The 16,603-nt window shown below is 42.7% G+C and overlaps 1 protein-coding gene across 1 annotated transcript in view; it reads left to right on the top strand.

Annotated features, from left to right (window-relative positions):
* Positions 1 to 16,603, top strand: part of CPS1 (carbamoyl-phosphate synthase 1, mitochondrial) — a 92,324-nt gene that overhangs the window by 53,942 nt on the left and 21,779 nt on the right. Inside the window, exons 22-28 of the mRNA XM_009575904.1 lie at positions 1,309 to 1,450; positions 3,238 to 3,303; positions 3,875 to 3,938; positions 7,430 to 7,611; positions 13,375 to 13,569; positions 14,127 to 14,194; positions 16,409 to 16,484. Coding sequence (XP_009574199.1) covers positions 1,309 to 1,450; positions 3,238 to 3,303; positions 3,875 to 3,938; positions 7,430 to 7,611; positions 13,375 to 13,569; positions 14,127 to 14,194; positions 16,409 to 16,484 — 793 coding nt within the window. The remainder of the gene's footprint in view (positions 1 to 1,308; positions 1,451 to 3,237; positions 3,304 to 3,874; positions 3,939 to 7,429; positions 7,612 to 13,374; positions 13,570 to 14,126; positions 14,195 to 16,408; positions 16,485 to 16,603) is intronic.

Genomic DNA, 16,603 nt, shown 5'->3' on the forward strand with positions numbered 1-16,603 from the left:
TGATTTATTGGGCAGGCAAGGATGCTCTTGGCAATAAAGATGAAAAGCAGAAGTGCTGATAAAAATACATAGGCTTTTTTTATGTTTTTGCAAAAGCTAAGCTTAGAAAAGGTAGCTTAGAAACAGACACAGGCAGAAACTATCAGGGCTATAGGTGGAATCAAAACAAAGTGGAACAAAGATAGGGAGAGAAAAAAGTGGTGGGAATAAAGGGGGAATGGAGAAGATGAAAAAATCAAAAGCAAAATGGGCAAGAAACTGTTGAGCTGCAGAGATGGCCGGGGAAAGCAACGTATTTGAAATAAACAGCAAAACCTGGGACTCCTAAAAAGCAAAACCAGGAGAACAAGAACATATGGAAGTATTGAGAGACCCTGACTGCAAATATGAAATCAAAAAAGGTGTCCCTGCTTTACCCTGTCTATCCCCCTCTACCCTTTTTCATAATAAAAGAAGCAGCACAAATTATGTGGAAAATGTATACTTCAGACTGTCAGAAGGAAAAACCTACCTTGCGTGTGAGCCTCTGAAGGTCATTTCTACTATCTATCTCTGAAGTCAGATGCGTTTTCAAAAGACTGGCCATTTCTGAAGGTGGACAGAGGATCCTCAACCACAGAAAGAAGGGCTTGTTTGGGACAAATTGTACTGTTTTGAGGCAAGTTGTCCCCCACCTCGGCAGGGTCGGGGGACAATTATCCCAGAGCTTCAGGACTTTGATGCCTTTGTGTGGAGTGGGTGGCCGCCACGAGAGGCAGAAGATGTGAGTACATACATAATTATTGATCCAGCTTAGTCTGGTGAGGCCTGTGTTTTAAAATTTAGACTGGGAGGAGGAATGTAAGGGAGAGATTGAGTTAAAGTGTGGGCATGGAGATATGGGGATACTGAATCCAAGAAAGGAATCACTGCAGGTCCTCTATGGAGGCTGTAATGGTAAATGACCATACGTTGTGGATATGGTGACCTTGTACTAGCCTGGTGGAGAATGCTGCCTGGGAGATGATGGACCTCATGATGAGTCACTCATTCCTCTCTCAAAAATGCAAGGAAAGAAAGTTTCACTTCCTAGCATCAGTAGTCTGCCTGTAGATTTTACCTCATAGGTGTTTGTGGGGAGCATCCAGTGCAGAAAAGATCTTTTATGTATGAGGATTGCATAGCTTAGCTGGGTCTTCTTCCTTTTTTTGCCTTTACGTGCATGATCCTATAGCAACTCTATGCAGTATGGGAGACACAAACACTCATATATCTTCTAAGTATTCCTAGAAAGCCTCATGCCAAGGTCTTTTTGTTATTTAATCCCAGTGAAACAGTTCCAGAAGAGACACTGAGGAGAGCCAAGCAGATTGGGTTCTCAGACAAACAGATTGGGAAATGCCTGAGGCTGACTGAAGTCCAGTGCCGTCAGCTGAGACTGAGGAAGAATATAGTGCCCTGGGTGAAACAGGTACGTGAGAAACATCGCTGTTCGTGGTGGGGGCTTCCAAGAGTGCAAGGAGCAGGAGACCTCCATGTCCTTAGAAACAGCTGAGGTAAGCAAAGTAGAACCCCTGGCTCTGTTAACATCCATGGGAGTTTTGACATTGACATTAGAGAACAAATTTCACCCATGTAGCTGTTACTTCTGCACTGCAGGTATCAATGTAATGACATGAACAACCCCAAAAAGAGACTCGGAATATTCTTGTTCATATTCTGTGTGGCTGAGGGGGAAACGGAGCTATCTGGCTTCAGGAAAAGGCTGAGAATGCTGGCCCACCATGGTGTGACCATGAAAAATGTAATATGTCTTTCCTCTTGGTAGTAACTTTTTACAGGGTAATACTTTAGTTGAAGTGTCCTATTGTTATGGGTTCATTTGCTATTCACTGTGATAGCACGAGCGTAATGAGCTCATCTAGTATTCATGGCAGTGTCAGGAGTGCTTTGCTAGGTGTTCTGCTGCTGCATTTAAGGTATGTTGGTATTAAACTGCCACCAGCTGTTTTTCTGTCCTTAAAGGGCAGGGGGGGGAACCCAACCCAAACCACTCAATGTTTCTGAAAGAGCCCATCTGTATCCTCAGGCCCAATTCCAGGTGCCAAATCTCCTTCTGTTCCCCAGCTGCTGCTTTCCTTCTGTGTCCTCAGCTGGCCCACAGAAATGTGCCTGGTCTTGCACTGCATTCTTTCAGCTGCATATGGCACTGCTGGATCGATTTGTGTGCCAAGGTACCCTTAATAAGGTCATTCTACTTATGCCTGCATTTGTGGCTTCAAAGCGTATGTTTCTTCTTGAGCCATGAAGTACAAGTTGCAGTATTAGCAACAGTAATGAGCAGCAGACACTTACATAGTGCTAATGACGTAAGGTCACATTCTTCATTATTCACAAGGATTTGGACAGCCAGTGGGGATTCCTGAAAATACTGGGACAGATTTTTAAATGGTATAGCATGTAAAAATTCACGTCAGGACTGCTTTAATACTGCTCCCTGTCCAGTATTCTGTGTAGAAATGTTTCAGCTGTTCATTCAGGGAACTTCAGCAATTGCTGGGGACCTAGATGGACTAGTTACCATGTATAACATGCAATAAGTAGTTGTACAAATAGTTTGTGAACAGCCTAATTACATAAGAAACTGTTGAAAACTACATATAAGGGGTGGTTGAAAATCACTCTTGCTTTGTGTACCATTTAATTATCAAAGCATGAGTTATATTGTCACATAAATACGTAGTACTTGCACTGCTGGCTGCTACTTGGCGTGATCTCAGAGTGATATTGTGTGCATGTTTGTATTCAGTGTGGGAGTAAGGTGGGGTCAAGAGTATAACGTGAAGATTCCAGACAGCACAGCTAAAGAGGACAGAAGACCTGGAGGAATGGAGATCTGTGTAATTAATGCTGCCAAACTAACTAGAGAATGAGGGCCTCGGCAAGAAGGGATGGATGGGGAAAGTTCCTGGGCTGTGAAGGTGTTTTATCAAAGAGATGAGGAGCTAAAACTGCAGCTTAGAAAGAGATGGTAGACTCTCCTGTTGTAAGGTCTGGGGGGAAGGCCGGGCATATGCTGCGCTGCCAACGTATGACAGTTCAGATCACCTCTTTTTGAGGAAAGACATGGTGGGAAAATAATAGGACAGAAATAGGCATAGAAAAGGAAAGAAGGAAAAGAAAAACCCCAAAACACCTGCATGTAAGAAAGATCTTGCACTGGCCAAGTCACAATGTCTCCTCTTCTTCCCCGTACAGATCGACACACTGGCAGCCGAATACCCAGCGGTAACTAATTATCTCTACCTCACGTACAACGGGCAGGTAGGCACACTCGGAAACAACAGTCTCATTGCTGTCTGGTTTGATCTCTTTCCCCTATGCTGCGTTATTTCTGGAGATCTTGCAGATGTCTCGGTCTCTGTAGCAATTATTTTGGATGGTGTTACATATAATCCCCTTATAGCAGGCCTGGAACTTTCTCTTGCTCAAATACTGATCCAGTGCATTTAGTATTAATGCCCCTGTGTTGTTATGATCCTGTCCTATATCGCCTGTACTTGCATCCTCTGTGCACAGGTCAGGTGCTGGGAATACAGAACTCATATTTCACTCATCTCATCCTAGCATTCATTTTTATGTGAAACTTAACAGCTCCTTAGGCTGCTCGAATAGCCAAATCAGAGGTGCTGTGTGTCCTTTGGTTTGGGTGCAGCACCACTAATTCCAGTAGGGTTGCACTTGTTTTACACTGCAGTAAACGAGATCAGACTTGAGCCCTGAAGGATCAGACTGTTGGATATGGGCTGAGCACCAGAAACTGTTTATTCTGGAAAGCATGGAGTTAGGTGCTGTGGAGTACAGATCCTAATGACTGTTCTCTCTCCTTTCTCAGGAACACGATGTAAAATTTGATGACTGTGGAGTGATGGTGTTGGGCTGTGGACCGTATCACATAGGTAAATCTTTCTTACAACTCTTCTGTTCTCCTTGCACCCTTGAGCCTTCCTTGGATATTCTTGTGGTTCATTTGTTCCTCTTCTCATATGGTGACAAAACCCTCCAGAGCACAGTGCACAGGACATCAATTCCTAACACAAGGTTTGCCTTTTACACTTGCTTGGAGACTTCATTTCACGCCCTGGAAAAAACAGGAGAATTTTATTACTTTTCACTTGAAACTGAAGAGCATGTCACTTAGTTGTGATTTCCACAGTGGTTTTTTTAACCTTACTTTGTCACACGTTAGGGCCTTGAGAACCTGATACCTTGTGTAGAAGTTTGTTGCTGCAACACCTATCTTACATGTTTACTGCCAGCTTATGACTATGTTGTTATATACTACGCATTTTACTACTGTAAGTATAGGTGACTATGGAAATATTTTGATATCTTCAGCTACTTTTGTATAAGCAGTTCTCTGTATGCTGTTTTTTCAGCCCACTCCAATGATTGTGGCATAAGAGTTTCCTTGTAACTATGAGTATTGGGTAGACAGACTGCTTAATTCTGTATATGATGACTTTCACTTTTTCTTGTCACGGATCCTTCCAAATAGCTTGCAATTATTGACAAGAAAAAAATTGCTTGTTATTCAGAGATATTTTTGCTCTGCATCTCACAAGTAGCAGTGATGGTTTTTGAAAGCTGAAATTTAGAACTGCATCCATTTGTTTTGCTTGGATGGACAGGTCACGTGCTACACTCCTGTTGCTGTTTGTAGGATGTGTCTTTTTGAACTCAGTTTCCAGTGTGAATGTTGAGATGAGTGAAATAGAGAGGAATGCTCCATGATTATGCTTATTTTTCGTGAACGCTTCTGCCAGTCAACATGCTGTGGAGCATAGTTACAAAAAATGAACATAAACAGGAGTGTTGTTTAGTAATTTGATCGAATGTATGTGAATACATTTTGCACTGTTCACCTGAGACTCCTAATTGCTTAGATTAGCCATACAGGTCTGATCTTGGTCTTACCTGTTTTGTAGCTTTGATTAGATCAAGACAATCTTTGGAAGAGGTTGCAATTAAATAAAGGGTGCTAAAGGAAACCATTGCTTGCACCTCTAAAAGATTTTTTTTTTTTTTTTCCAAGGGGTAAAACCCAAGTGGATTTTTTTTTTTTTTTTTTTTTTTTTTTTCTTCCCTTTTGTTATCCTTTGAAGGCAAGTAAGCAGCGTGCTTTGTCTCTATGCTTTCAGAATTGTAATTATAATTCAGTGGGGTCAACTTAATGTTCCTTGTGGATTTACATTTACAAAACAGGAACAGGTCAGAAAGGGCTAATGATTTGGATGGAAGTTAAACATGTGACCTTTTTTTTTTTTTTTAACAAGATTCTTATTTCCTTTGTGAAAACTGAGTTTTAGATTATGAATTTTATTTGAAAATATTTTGAAATACATTACAGGAAAATCTTGAATATGTTGACAGTTTTGCAAAGAAATAAAATTATTTGGGGGAAGTGTGAGGTCATTTCAAAAGTCATGCTATGTTCTGTATTTAAAAAGAAAATTATCCAAACTGAAGTGTCTTTTTTTTGACGTTTTCTTGTTAACTAATATGCCAAACAGAAACATGATGTGAATCGGTACGGTTGCACACTCTTGAACTTCAGAGCTTGCTTTGATGCACCTTTCATGCACGCGCAAAGGCCTCTGGCTCACCGAGAGCCTGAGCCGCAGCGTGACCTGTGCTCCGTGGGGTATCGCTCAGATATTCAAGGCGATGCTTGCTCTTCACTTGCTGCCAGGAGGTTATCTCCTATCCTGGGAGGGGGTTTTGTTTGTGTGAGAGTCAGCCCTGAAAGCAGTATAAATAAGCTATTCCACCAACTGTGTGGACCAGCAGAGTGCTCTGTAAATTTTAAGGTGTGCACGTAGATTTAACATGATTGAAACCTGAAAGTGAGTTCAAAAACATGCCTGCGTTGATGTAGTAATTATCTTCTGAGGAGCAGTGTCTGGTTATATTATAACAGTCATTACTAGTATTACTAATTATTTGCTGTTTTCCCTTTTCCCACTGTTTGTACATGACCATTACTGGATGTGGCTGGAAAATACCTACAAGTGTTCAGCTGTTTTCCCAGGTTGTATCTAAAGCAGTCGGATGGGGACTCCGGATAACCATTGTGTCCCAAAGTTGAGGTTTCTTATGTGTGTAAGAATACCTGAATAATGGAAGTGGAATACGGAAAGTGAGCGAGCATCTGGTGACCCTCTGGGAAACATCCAGTTTCAGATTTGATTTCCCTCTTTTTTTCTGTGGGTTTTTAGCTGAGGCCTAGGCATGTTTTGAGGTGCCTGTTTGACAGAAGTAGGGAGATAAATTGTGTGCCTGTCAGTGAGTGACCTGTGACAGCCCTCTGTTTGTGACTAGGTGGTGGAGGCAGCAATTAAGCACAGCCTGAATTTCCAATATGTTTTGTCACACTATTACATATAAAAATAATTGTATCAGTGGTTAACGATCATGTAATGACTGTGGACACATCATGATGAGGCCAAGGTTTTGTCGTAGACTGTAAGCATAACCATTTAATGATGTTTTTTAATATGCATCATTCTCTGTTTATGGTACCCCTCTTAGATGTTCGAGTGTAGAAATTTATGGGACAGTAGCTGTTAGCGCAAGTCTGGACTCCAGCGTTGCCTGAAGCCTGCAGCGTTGCCCAAGTCCTGCCGCTTGCCCAAGACCGAGCACCAACTCCTGGTGCTCACCCGAGCACCGGGTGACTCCCTCTGTGCCTCTATCCTTTAGCGGTGGCCACACTGCTTACTCAGGGTTCAGGACAGTAGGACATGCTTGCCCCACAGTGTTGCCGTAGTCACTGTGGCCTTTAAACCACGATAAAAGGATCGCAGTGTGGCTCTAAAAGTGGTGTTCTACTGATTTGCCTTATCTAGAGTCAGCACACAGGAAGGTCAAACCCACTGAGTTGTAATTTTTCTGTTGTTGGGTTAGCCATACTCTGCTCTTCCGGAAGGTAAAAAACACTTCAGTCTTCTGGTTTTTAAATGACATCTGTATAAATGCTTTGTGTTTCCTGGAGTAAACAGCCCTGTCTTATAATAATGGGCGCTCAATTTGGTCACCTCTAAGCTTCTGCCTCTTAAGTTTATCTCAAAGCGCGTTGGTTGGGCGGCAGTAGTAGCTGGATGGGCAGCAAGAGCAGACATGAATGTTTATGTGCGCAGGATGACAGACGTGTTATAGAGGCCTGTCACTCCTGAGCAGCTGAGCCAACTTACCTGTTGTGCTTGGAGGTTCACGTTTGTGGATGATTAGTTTCCATGGGAGGACGATTAGATTTCTTGCTCTGAGCTGACAGGAGGCAATGCTGGGGTTTTTTTCTTTTTCTTTTTTAAGCTTGCGTGCTGAGAACGTCTGTTTATGTTTTCTTCTCAGCATTCTTCCTTTCCTTGCCTACTTTTCTGTCTCCTGGCAGGCAGCAGCGTGGAGTTTGATTGGTGTGCTGTCTCCAGTATTCGCACGCTGCGTCAGCTTGGCAACAAGACCGTCGTAGTGAATTGCAACCCGGAGACAGTGAGCACAGATTTTGATGAGTGTGACAGACTGTACTTTGAGGAGCTGTCATTGGAAAGGATCCTGGACATCCACCAATATGAGGTAAAGAAAAGCAGAAGCACAATAAAAAGCCATGAAGCAAGCCAAACTTTTCAAAATTCATGTCACTGGCTTGCTTTGGCAGAGCAGCTGGAGACGAGGGGGGAGAGCTTGCTAGCAAAAGCTGTTAGGTTTGGATCCCGATGTTGCATTTTACACATCGTTGATGTTCCTAGCAGACTGTTCAATAATGAATGCCAAATAAATATTAAATTATTTTGCAAGATGCCATATTGTGCAATATTTACAAGCAGATTTAATTTGCTGCACAGTCATTTATCGTGCAAATTGTTCTGCCCTTGCGGTGCTGAGCTTTAGCACTTAAGCATATCCTTGACTTTAAGCACAAGTACTCCCCCTGAAGCAGTAGAACAGGTTATGTGCATAACGCTAACGTGTGCTCAAGAACTTGCAGTTTTGGCTTTGCAATACAGTGGCGATGTGGTGGATGTGGTCCAGCAGGCAGGCAGGCAGGTCGGGAACCAGTAACACACTCATCTTGGATTTGTGGCTGAGGCTTTCAAAGGTGCTTACAGGAACTTTCTCCCTTGAAATTCAGTGTGAGTTGGCCCTGTAACTTGCTGAAGGGACTTTGCAGAACCCAGGTCCTGTTAAACTTACGATTTTTCTTGGTTCTTTTTCCCAGTATATGACGATTTGAGCTCATCTCCTTTGTGAATGGGTGCAAGTTTCTAAAATGGTTTTATAACCTGGCTATATTTTGATCATTCCCAAATTTGGAATCAAGCAAAAGCACATCAGAACTCAAGTCCCAGTCTCTAGGCGCTATTCTTAAACCATTTGCAAAATACTGTCTAGGACCATTTTTAGATTGCATGTTCATACTTTCCTATTTGTTTATGTTGTTTTACTTCTTCTTTAAATTGTCATAAAAACAGAGACTGCTACTGGAAAGCATAGATTTAGGACAGGCCAAAAGACTCTGGTGGCTCTCTGGTGTCTTAAAGGCTGACTTTTGAATGCTTTAGGATGATCCATGAGGCTCAGCTCTATAAACATTGAACTCTTGTTTACTTAACCAAAACTGAACTTCTGAACTTGGGGCGTGGAGGAAACTGGTGTGACAGTTTGTCAGACAAATAACACTGATGAAACACAGCATCTAATTACTGCAGGATCAAAGAGAAGGTAGAGATAGGTGATGAGAGAGCAACTACTCATTTAAACACGTAGTGCTAGTAATTAGCAAGTTGGATAAGAAAAATATGCGAAAAGAATAATGCATACATATTGAAGCTTGCATTATCCTGCTTGTCACAACAGGGTTTGGTGAGTTTGAAGTCATGCTTCTCAGTCCATAGGCTGATCTTGCTTATGATGGGAGGCGTTGCAGATCTCAAGGTCTAATAGCAGCATCCTGTGGTACCCGGAGCTGAAGGGGAAGGACGCTCTGGCAATTTCCCCAGCTCAGCCAGCCATGCTTATCAGCTGGACTGTGCTCATGCTTCTGGGCATGTTTTTAGCCTGTCCTGCTTGTGAAGTAAACCAAAAAGTGATGGTGAGAGGAGAGGGGACAGGGAGGAGGCAGCAGGAGCTGAGGAGGTGGGAATAAAAAGGGGAGAAGAGAGATGCTGGGAGTTTGCAGAGGGTTATGGTAGTCTGACTAGGATATGAAAACAACCGATTTGATGTTTGCTCTGGAGGTGTTAAAGCCATCAGGGTCTGAGCCTAAACATCCATAGTTAGGGTTGTGCTGTCTAATAAATCCTGAGATGAATAATAAATACTCAGCTGTTTTAGAACACTTTTCTTAAGTAGTGACAACGGGGAATGGTATCATTATGCCTAATTTGCAAGTAGGGAAACTTAGTGTCTGAGCAGTAGAGAGACTGTAGAGTGTCATGCAAAAGGACATAGGCAGACCTGGGGACAGACTCCAGGCCTTCAGCAGAGTGTAGGCTAAAACGTTATTTGCTATATGTCATTTTTTTAAAAATGAGTGAGCCAAATGCTAATATCCTGTTAACAGAATACTTCCTCAGGCAAATGCAGTTGGAAATCAGTCCCTGAGGAAACGATCAAGTTAAAAGTTCAGGGTCTGATTCTGAGATCCCTCACCAGTCCTGCAGATAACCATCTCTCCCAGCTTCACGTACAAAACATGAATAATGCCATGATTTCAGACTGATCTTTTAAACTCTCTTGCTCATTAGCCTCCTCTAGTGTTCCAACGTACAATGAACAGTGGCAGATACTCTGAAAAGTCCTGGATCATTGGCAAATTGTAGGTAAAACCATCAGCAAACAATGGATACAACCCTTTGCCCTCAGAAGAGATGATACATCAACTCCCTAAACGTTGTTAGGATTAGCAGCAAACCTTGGGCAAGTATTAAGCTCAAATAAATAGGTGTGCTGACTTTTCCCAGTTTTTCTGATTAGACAAATTAGACTACATTGAGGAGCGAAGTTACTAACGAGACTGAGGGGGCTGGAACCTGTCTACCAGGAGCTGCTCACAGCTTCGCGTGGTCTATCCCAGGGACGTACTCAGCTGTCCCTTCTCTTTCTCTCCCTTGTGTCCCCTTTTACCTCTCCCTCTCCAGTCGACATTCACAGCCACTCTGACTCACTGGAGACTGAGCTCTGCACAACAGAGCCTGGCTTTGGAGGGAAGTTTAATTTACTGTGAATGTGCAAAGTTAGGTGGCAGTCTATGAGGCCAATAATTTAAAAAAAAAAAAAAAATTCCTTCCCTCAGATTTATTGGCTTTTTGTTTCCAGAGAAGATGTTCCCTTTTTATTTTAATATCTGTCTGCTTGAGGGCCTCTTCTGATTCTTTTTCAGTTTCTAGGATCATTCTGAAACAATTCATAAAACTAAAGGAGGCTCTTAGGTACAATTTTAATGGTCTAATTTGTTTTCAAATTCAGGGAAAAAGAAAATCCAACTTTATTACTAATGACATAAAAGCAAGGCAGTAATAAAAAGAGTGATTTTTGTTGTAAAGAGGAAAATAATTCTAGGCTTCTTTCACTAGATTATGTATAGCCTATATTTTAAAGATATCTAACAGCAGGGATGTTATTAATTTTCTTTATAATTAAAATACGGCCGATGACAACAGGATAGGCAGTGGTCCATTTCTGTCTGCCCACATTTCTCAGTGGAGCGGTCCTGTTCCCTAGCGGGGCGGTGGGCTGCTCTTTGGATGAGAGCATGCTTTGGGAAATAACAGCAGACTTTTAAAGGAAGAAGTAAGCAGCAGCTGGGTCTCAATTTATGGTTGTTTTTGAGTAAAAATGAGTATATAATTCTTTGCTGTCTGTTTGAATAAGCCATCCCCTCTGCCTCCTTGGGGCTGGAGTTCCTAATACCATCCCAACTTTGATGCAGGCAGTATTTGGATTTTAGAGGCTCAGTGACTAGAATTGTTTTAAAGGAAGAAATAAGCGGCAGCCGAAGAGAAGCTGTTAGCCGGGACATTCGCATTTCAAATACGTTGAGGTTAGGTTAAGACGTTGGTTGACCTTGGCAGCAAAGCTAGGCTGACTTGTTATCAAACAGGAACCATTCCAAGCTGCAAGAAGGGCTTTGCTTTATTCACTGTCTGATTCTTGTCCACGTGGGATGATAAGGTGTCTAGGGACTAGAGATAAGTACTGTATTTTGGATGGGTCTGGAAGCAGTAAGGAACAGATTTTTCATCTGAGTTGGAGATGGCGAGCTCCGATGCCATGAGACAACCCCATGTGGGCACAAAACAGCCTCTGTCCTTGCTCCACCCTCTACTAATCAGGCATTTTTCACTCCCTGGCCTAAGCTCTTTCAGATAGTTGCTGTTGGCCAGCAGCAGCATGTCATCCCATAAGCGTCTGCATGGTGAAAAGGAAAAAATATCTCCAGCATTTTATATTAGCAGCAAATAATAATCTTGTAGACCTTGGGATAATAAGTGCTGCTTAAGTGCCAGACTTTTTTAGTGGCTTTTTATTATGGTAGGAAATTAACCACATTAAAGTTGAGCAGGGTTTGTACTAGCATTTATCATCTGTTTTTTCTTAGTCACCTCTAGTCCATCCTGCTCTCAGCTTACAGATGTGCCATTCTAAACCCCTTTAAATCCCTCATTAAGAAGTTCCTCTTCCAGGAAGGCCAGTGGGGCTCACCTTCTTCAGGAAAAACACACTTGTTAATTAAAAGAACATTGATACTCTAAAAGATAGAGCCAAACCATGGATCACTTGATTTACGTTTCTCGTTTGCTAAAGGTGGGTAAAACTGTGCAAAACACGTTTGGTTCAAAAGAGCCCTTCACTACAGCTGTACTGCGGGCCTGATTCTCCTTTGGGCAAAGTTTCACGAGCTTTAATCTGGAAGTAAAGTGCCCATTATTTAATTACCCTCAATTATTACACAATCTAAACATAATTCATATCCTCATAATTGTTGCAGGTACTCTAAGGCCTTTTTTTACTACTGAAAATTTTCACACCAGACTAGATTGTACTTGAAAGCATTATGGCTTCTATGTAAAACAAATGCCCATATTTGCAGCTGAAGAAGGATGTGTGTTTGCAAGTGAGCTCACCTGTCTCTTATTATTTGCTGTTTATTATTTCCTCACTTAAAATGTTGTGTTCGCCCAGTGATGAACGTGAAATGTGCTGTTGTGGCTAGAGGATGCTGTGCCACTTGTCCTACTTCATCCGCTTCTGGAATTGAAGCACTGGCAAATAACCTGCGTAGAAATGAGCTTATATGACAGTTTGGCTGAAATACTTGTTACTATCGAACATGCTATCAGAAATGAGGAGCTAAACAGGAGTAATGAGGATGAATTAAAATAAAGGGCTAAGTGCATCCAGAGTAATTTACCACCACAGGCTGTCTGATGGATTGGGCTCTGTTCAACTAGACTCTGCTTTGCTTTGTACAGGCCAGCAAGGGGTCAGCAGTGAGCGCTCCTTAAAGGCTGGCATCTGGGGCTAGGAAAGGATGTTTGCTTAATAACAAAAAAAAATAAAATTAAAAAACAAAAACAAAAACAAAACCCCCAAAACATTCCAGTTGTTTCCCATTGTCTCTGCCTTGCAACTCTGTAGTAAAAAAGAGTTTGCATGAATGTCTGCTACTCTGGAAGTCTCTGACCGTGAGCTGTTTTCTCAGAAGAGCTAGACTGACAAAGAAAGGGGACCTAAAACATCTTGTTTATTCCTGCTACTGTGTCCAAAGGCTGCAGCAGGGGGGTGGGAGTATGCTCGGTTGAAGTGATGGTCCCCATGTTCACATATGTAGGAGAACATGGGAGGGAGACCTAACCCCACTGAGTGGAGTTTTGAGTTTCGTTGTGGGGCGTGAGGTTTTCATAGTTCAGTGCCCTTCCTCTGCAAAGCAAGGGAGCATGTGTCAGCTCAGTGCTTATCCTCACTGGGAAAGCAGAAGCACCAAAACATGACATGAAAACAAGGTAACAGTCTGTGGTTCTAGCAGAAGTTAAAATCTTGGCTTGATGTCAAAAGGCATGTGAACACTGCAGATTTCTTTAGTTTTCCAGGGAATTTGACCTCAAGTTACTGCTGTCTGTTGCATGGTATCAAGGAGAATATTGCTAGTTTAGAGAGGTTACACACTCTGAATCACACTTTGCAGCCTGGGTGCCTCTGGATCAGCACAATTATGATCTGTCTTTGCTCATAGCAACGTGAAAAGCGATGTAATCTAAATATTGGATTCCTCGTTATAACAGCTCTTAATGTTAAGCTAACTTGGACATGACTGTGCTCCTATCTCTCTGCCAACAGGGATGCAGTGGTTGCATTATTTCTGTAGGCGGGCAGATTCCCAATAACTTGGCAGTGCCACTGCACCAGTGTGGAGTGAAGATCCTTGGCACAAATCCTTTGCAGATTGACCGGGCAGAAGATCGCTCCATATTCTCAGCTGTTCTGGATGAGCTGCATGTGGCCCAGGCTCCCTGGAAGGCAGTCAGCACCCTGGTAAGTCGGGATGTGCATCTGGGAACGATGAAGTAGCTGGGTATTGTTATGAGCATCTGCTCAGGGGAGACCGACTTACTGATACATTTCAAGATTCCAAAGACATTTGACAGTTTTTTACTGCCGATGTTGAGGAATTTTTTGATCCCTATAGCACCACTGGGAGTGGGATGGAAACTGGAAGGGAAGTGTCTTTAAATCACCTTCACACAACATGGGGTATATACCCAGCAAAAGTTAGCACCAGTGTCAGGCTACTCTAGTTTATCCTGCTGGCCTTGAAAACTGTTCTAGCTGGTGGAGATTGCAAAGGAATAGAGATGTGTTGGCACTGCTTTTTTTTCCTGGTGAAGCTCTATGGACAGGGAAGGTCTGAAGATGACAACTCTGGAACGAAGAAGTCGTGTATTACGTTTAGCCCAGGCTATAGTCCCCTACTTCCCCCCCCCCTGCCAATCTTAATGGCTAGTAAAGTGCAAATGCAGTTAGAGTTGAAATTTTGATATGACTTTAGAATATTTTCTTGTTCAGAGCATGTTTTTCCTCCCTTTCTTTAGAGAGATGCAGTTGAATTTGCAAGCTCTGTGAGTTACCCATGTCTGCTGAGGCCTTCCTATGTTCTGAGGTAAGGCTCAACCATCAGAGCTCATGGACTACAACAGCCTCTTTGGGACAAGGGAGAGTAATTTCAGGGGACATGTGGAAAACACTATGCTAGATGCATGTGGCATAAAGCTGCCCGTCTTAACACGTGGGACAACTGCTCAAACCAATAAAGGAAGCCAATGGATCCCTTATGTCCATCAGGCATAGATCAAAGGTAGAACATAATCATAAGAATGTCTGTTTAGCTGCATTACCTTTTTCATATCTCAAGGCCAAAACCATGAACCATCTGCGATATTCCTTAAGGTTCCTGAGATTACTACCTGTACAATTAAGGCAGAAGATTGCCACCAGGAAAAACAGAAGGGAACATGCTGAGGCCATTTATTGGGATTGGCATCCGTTTTCAGAAAATGACAGCACGTCTTTCAATTCAGCTTCTTATTTGCTAAGCTTCCCTGCTTACAGGCATGTTTTATGTCCCTATGGTGTGGCAGCTGCTTCTCTTTAAATAGACTTTGTACAGAACCACACATTTCTAACAGCTAGACTTTTTGAAGAAGTTACACCAGCGCATACACACAGCAAACTCACACGTTCTGAATGGTCACGCTTCTCTGTGAGGAGTTTCTTCATAGCTGGATGACTAGGCACAGAGAGGCAGTTTGCTGGGCACAGTTCACACGTGAAAATAAATTGGAGACAGGATCCTTTTCATATGAAAAAGAGACACATACCAAAATGAAGAGGCACAATATTCATTTTCAGAAGAGAAAAAAAACCCAAACAACTTTTTATTTAAAAAGAAGAAAAGGAGAAGGATTTCTTGTATGTTCAACCCTCAAGGAAATATCCTTTAGAAGAGACTGCTGAATGTGACTTTTCTGAAGCTTGCAGTGGGGTGGCGAAGCGAAGTTGGAAACCAGCACTCAGATCAGGATGCTCCTGATGTAATTCTCTAGATTTTTAGGAAATCCTTCTTTTAGCATGTTGTTCCCATCCGTATTAAATTCAGTATGGCCCTTTCCATATAAGTATTTGCTAAGGGCTGTTTGTGGAGGTTAGGGGGACCTCAGGGAGAAGTAAAACTTGAGGAAATGGAAAGTGAGAAGCCCTAGCACAGCACACTATCTGGCCTCTATTTGCAGAACAGCAGCAGTCCACAGCTAGACTTCTTCACCCTTTGAACAGATACGGCCTTTAATATTTGCCAGTTGCCTTGGAAAACTAAATGCCTTTCCCCACCGGTTATGTACTGTGTGCACCAGCTCACATCCTCAATGGTGCAACTGACATAGGTCCGAGGATTTAATTGAACTCTATTGATTTACATCAGCTGAAGAGGTAGTCCAGTAAGTATAATCACCTAGGTACTTGTGTCTATTTATCTTAGGCTGAAGTGACTGATTTTGTGGTATAGATTCTTCCTCCACTTTTCCCCACAGCCTCTGTGGCGTTGCCCACCAAAGCAAAGGGGAAGCTGAACATCAGTGGTAGAAGTGATCGATGTAACATCTTTTTTAAAAGATTCTTGTCTTTAAAAGGGACCTGAATCACTGGCTCTCGACCCCATGTTCTCCCAAATCCCCCTCTCTGATGCTACTGACAGCTACATTTCAAAGTAGCTTTCAGATAGTGTCTGTATCTGCTGTGCCCCTCCCTTAAGGACTAAGACGGTAGGGGAGGGGCACAGCGAAATGGCCAGCAAAGAACAGCCTATTTTCATCTGCATTTACACTGTCACACCATCACCAATGGCCTCTGCATTCCTCGCTTCATCTGTCACTGATGAGCAATTGGGCTAACGTGAGCAAAGCATCTGTTTTGTCCTGAGCTCACAACTAACCTGCCCATACGGTGAATGTCTGGGTCCTTAGCGGGGCTATCTGGCTGACTAGCCATCTCTTCCAGCTTAGGGGGAGCTTTAAAGGCTTGGGTCAGAAAGGGGATTTGGCAGCAGTGCTAAGGCTACACAACCGTGGTTCTTTATTTGATTCTTCCTTATGGTTCTGGAGGTCACCTATCTTCTCTGGAAAGTATAACGGAGGTTCATTAGGTATCAGCTCTGCCTTTCTTTCAGTCAAGAGTGGAGCAAGTGGCTTGAGTCAGGAGCTTGCTTGGCTAGTCTGTCATGTAAAGGTAGTTGGCAACCCTGTGCTGTGGTGTCTAACACTCTGATATCTCCCTTGAAGTCGGGAGGGAAGCTGACATGTTTTCCTTGCCATTCTCACAGTGGGTCTGCAATGAATGTAGTGTTCACTGAAGAGGAAATGAAGAAGTTCTTAGCAGAAGCCACCAGAGTCTCTCAGGTACCAGTCTCTGCACTGCTACTGCTTCTTCTGTTTGTGTTTACCGTATTTGTTTCACCTCTACTGTGTTTTCCATCTCTTTGTTTCTGCATTGTGTCTTCCTCACTCTTTTCCTTTCT

Source organism: Fulmarus glacialis, unplaced genomic scaffold (genome assembly GCF_000690835.1).
Source record: "Fulmarus glacialis isolate BGI_N327 unplaced genomic scaffold, ASM69083v1 scaffold5800, whole genome shotgun sequence".
Lineage (NCBI taxonomy): Eukaryota > Metazoa > Chordata > Aves > Procellariiformes > Procellariidae > Fulmarus > Fulmarus glacialis.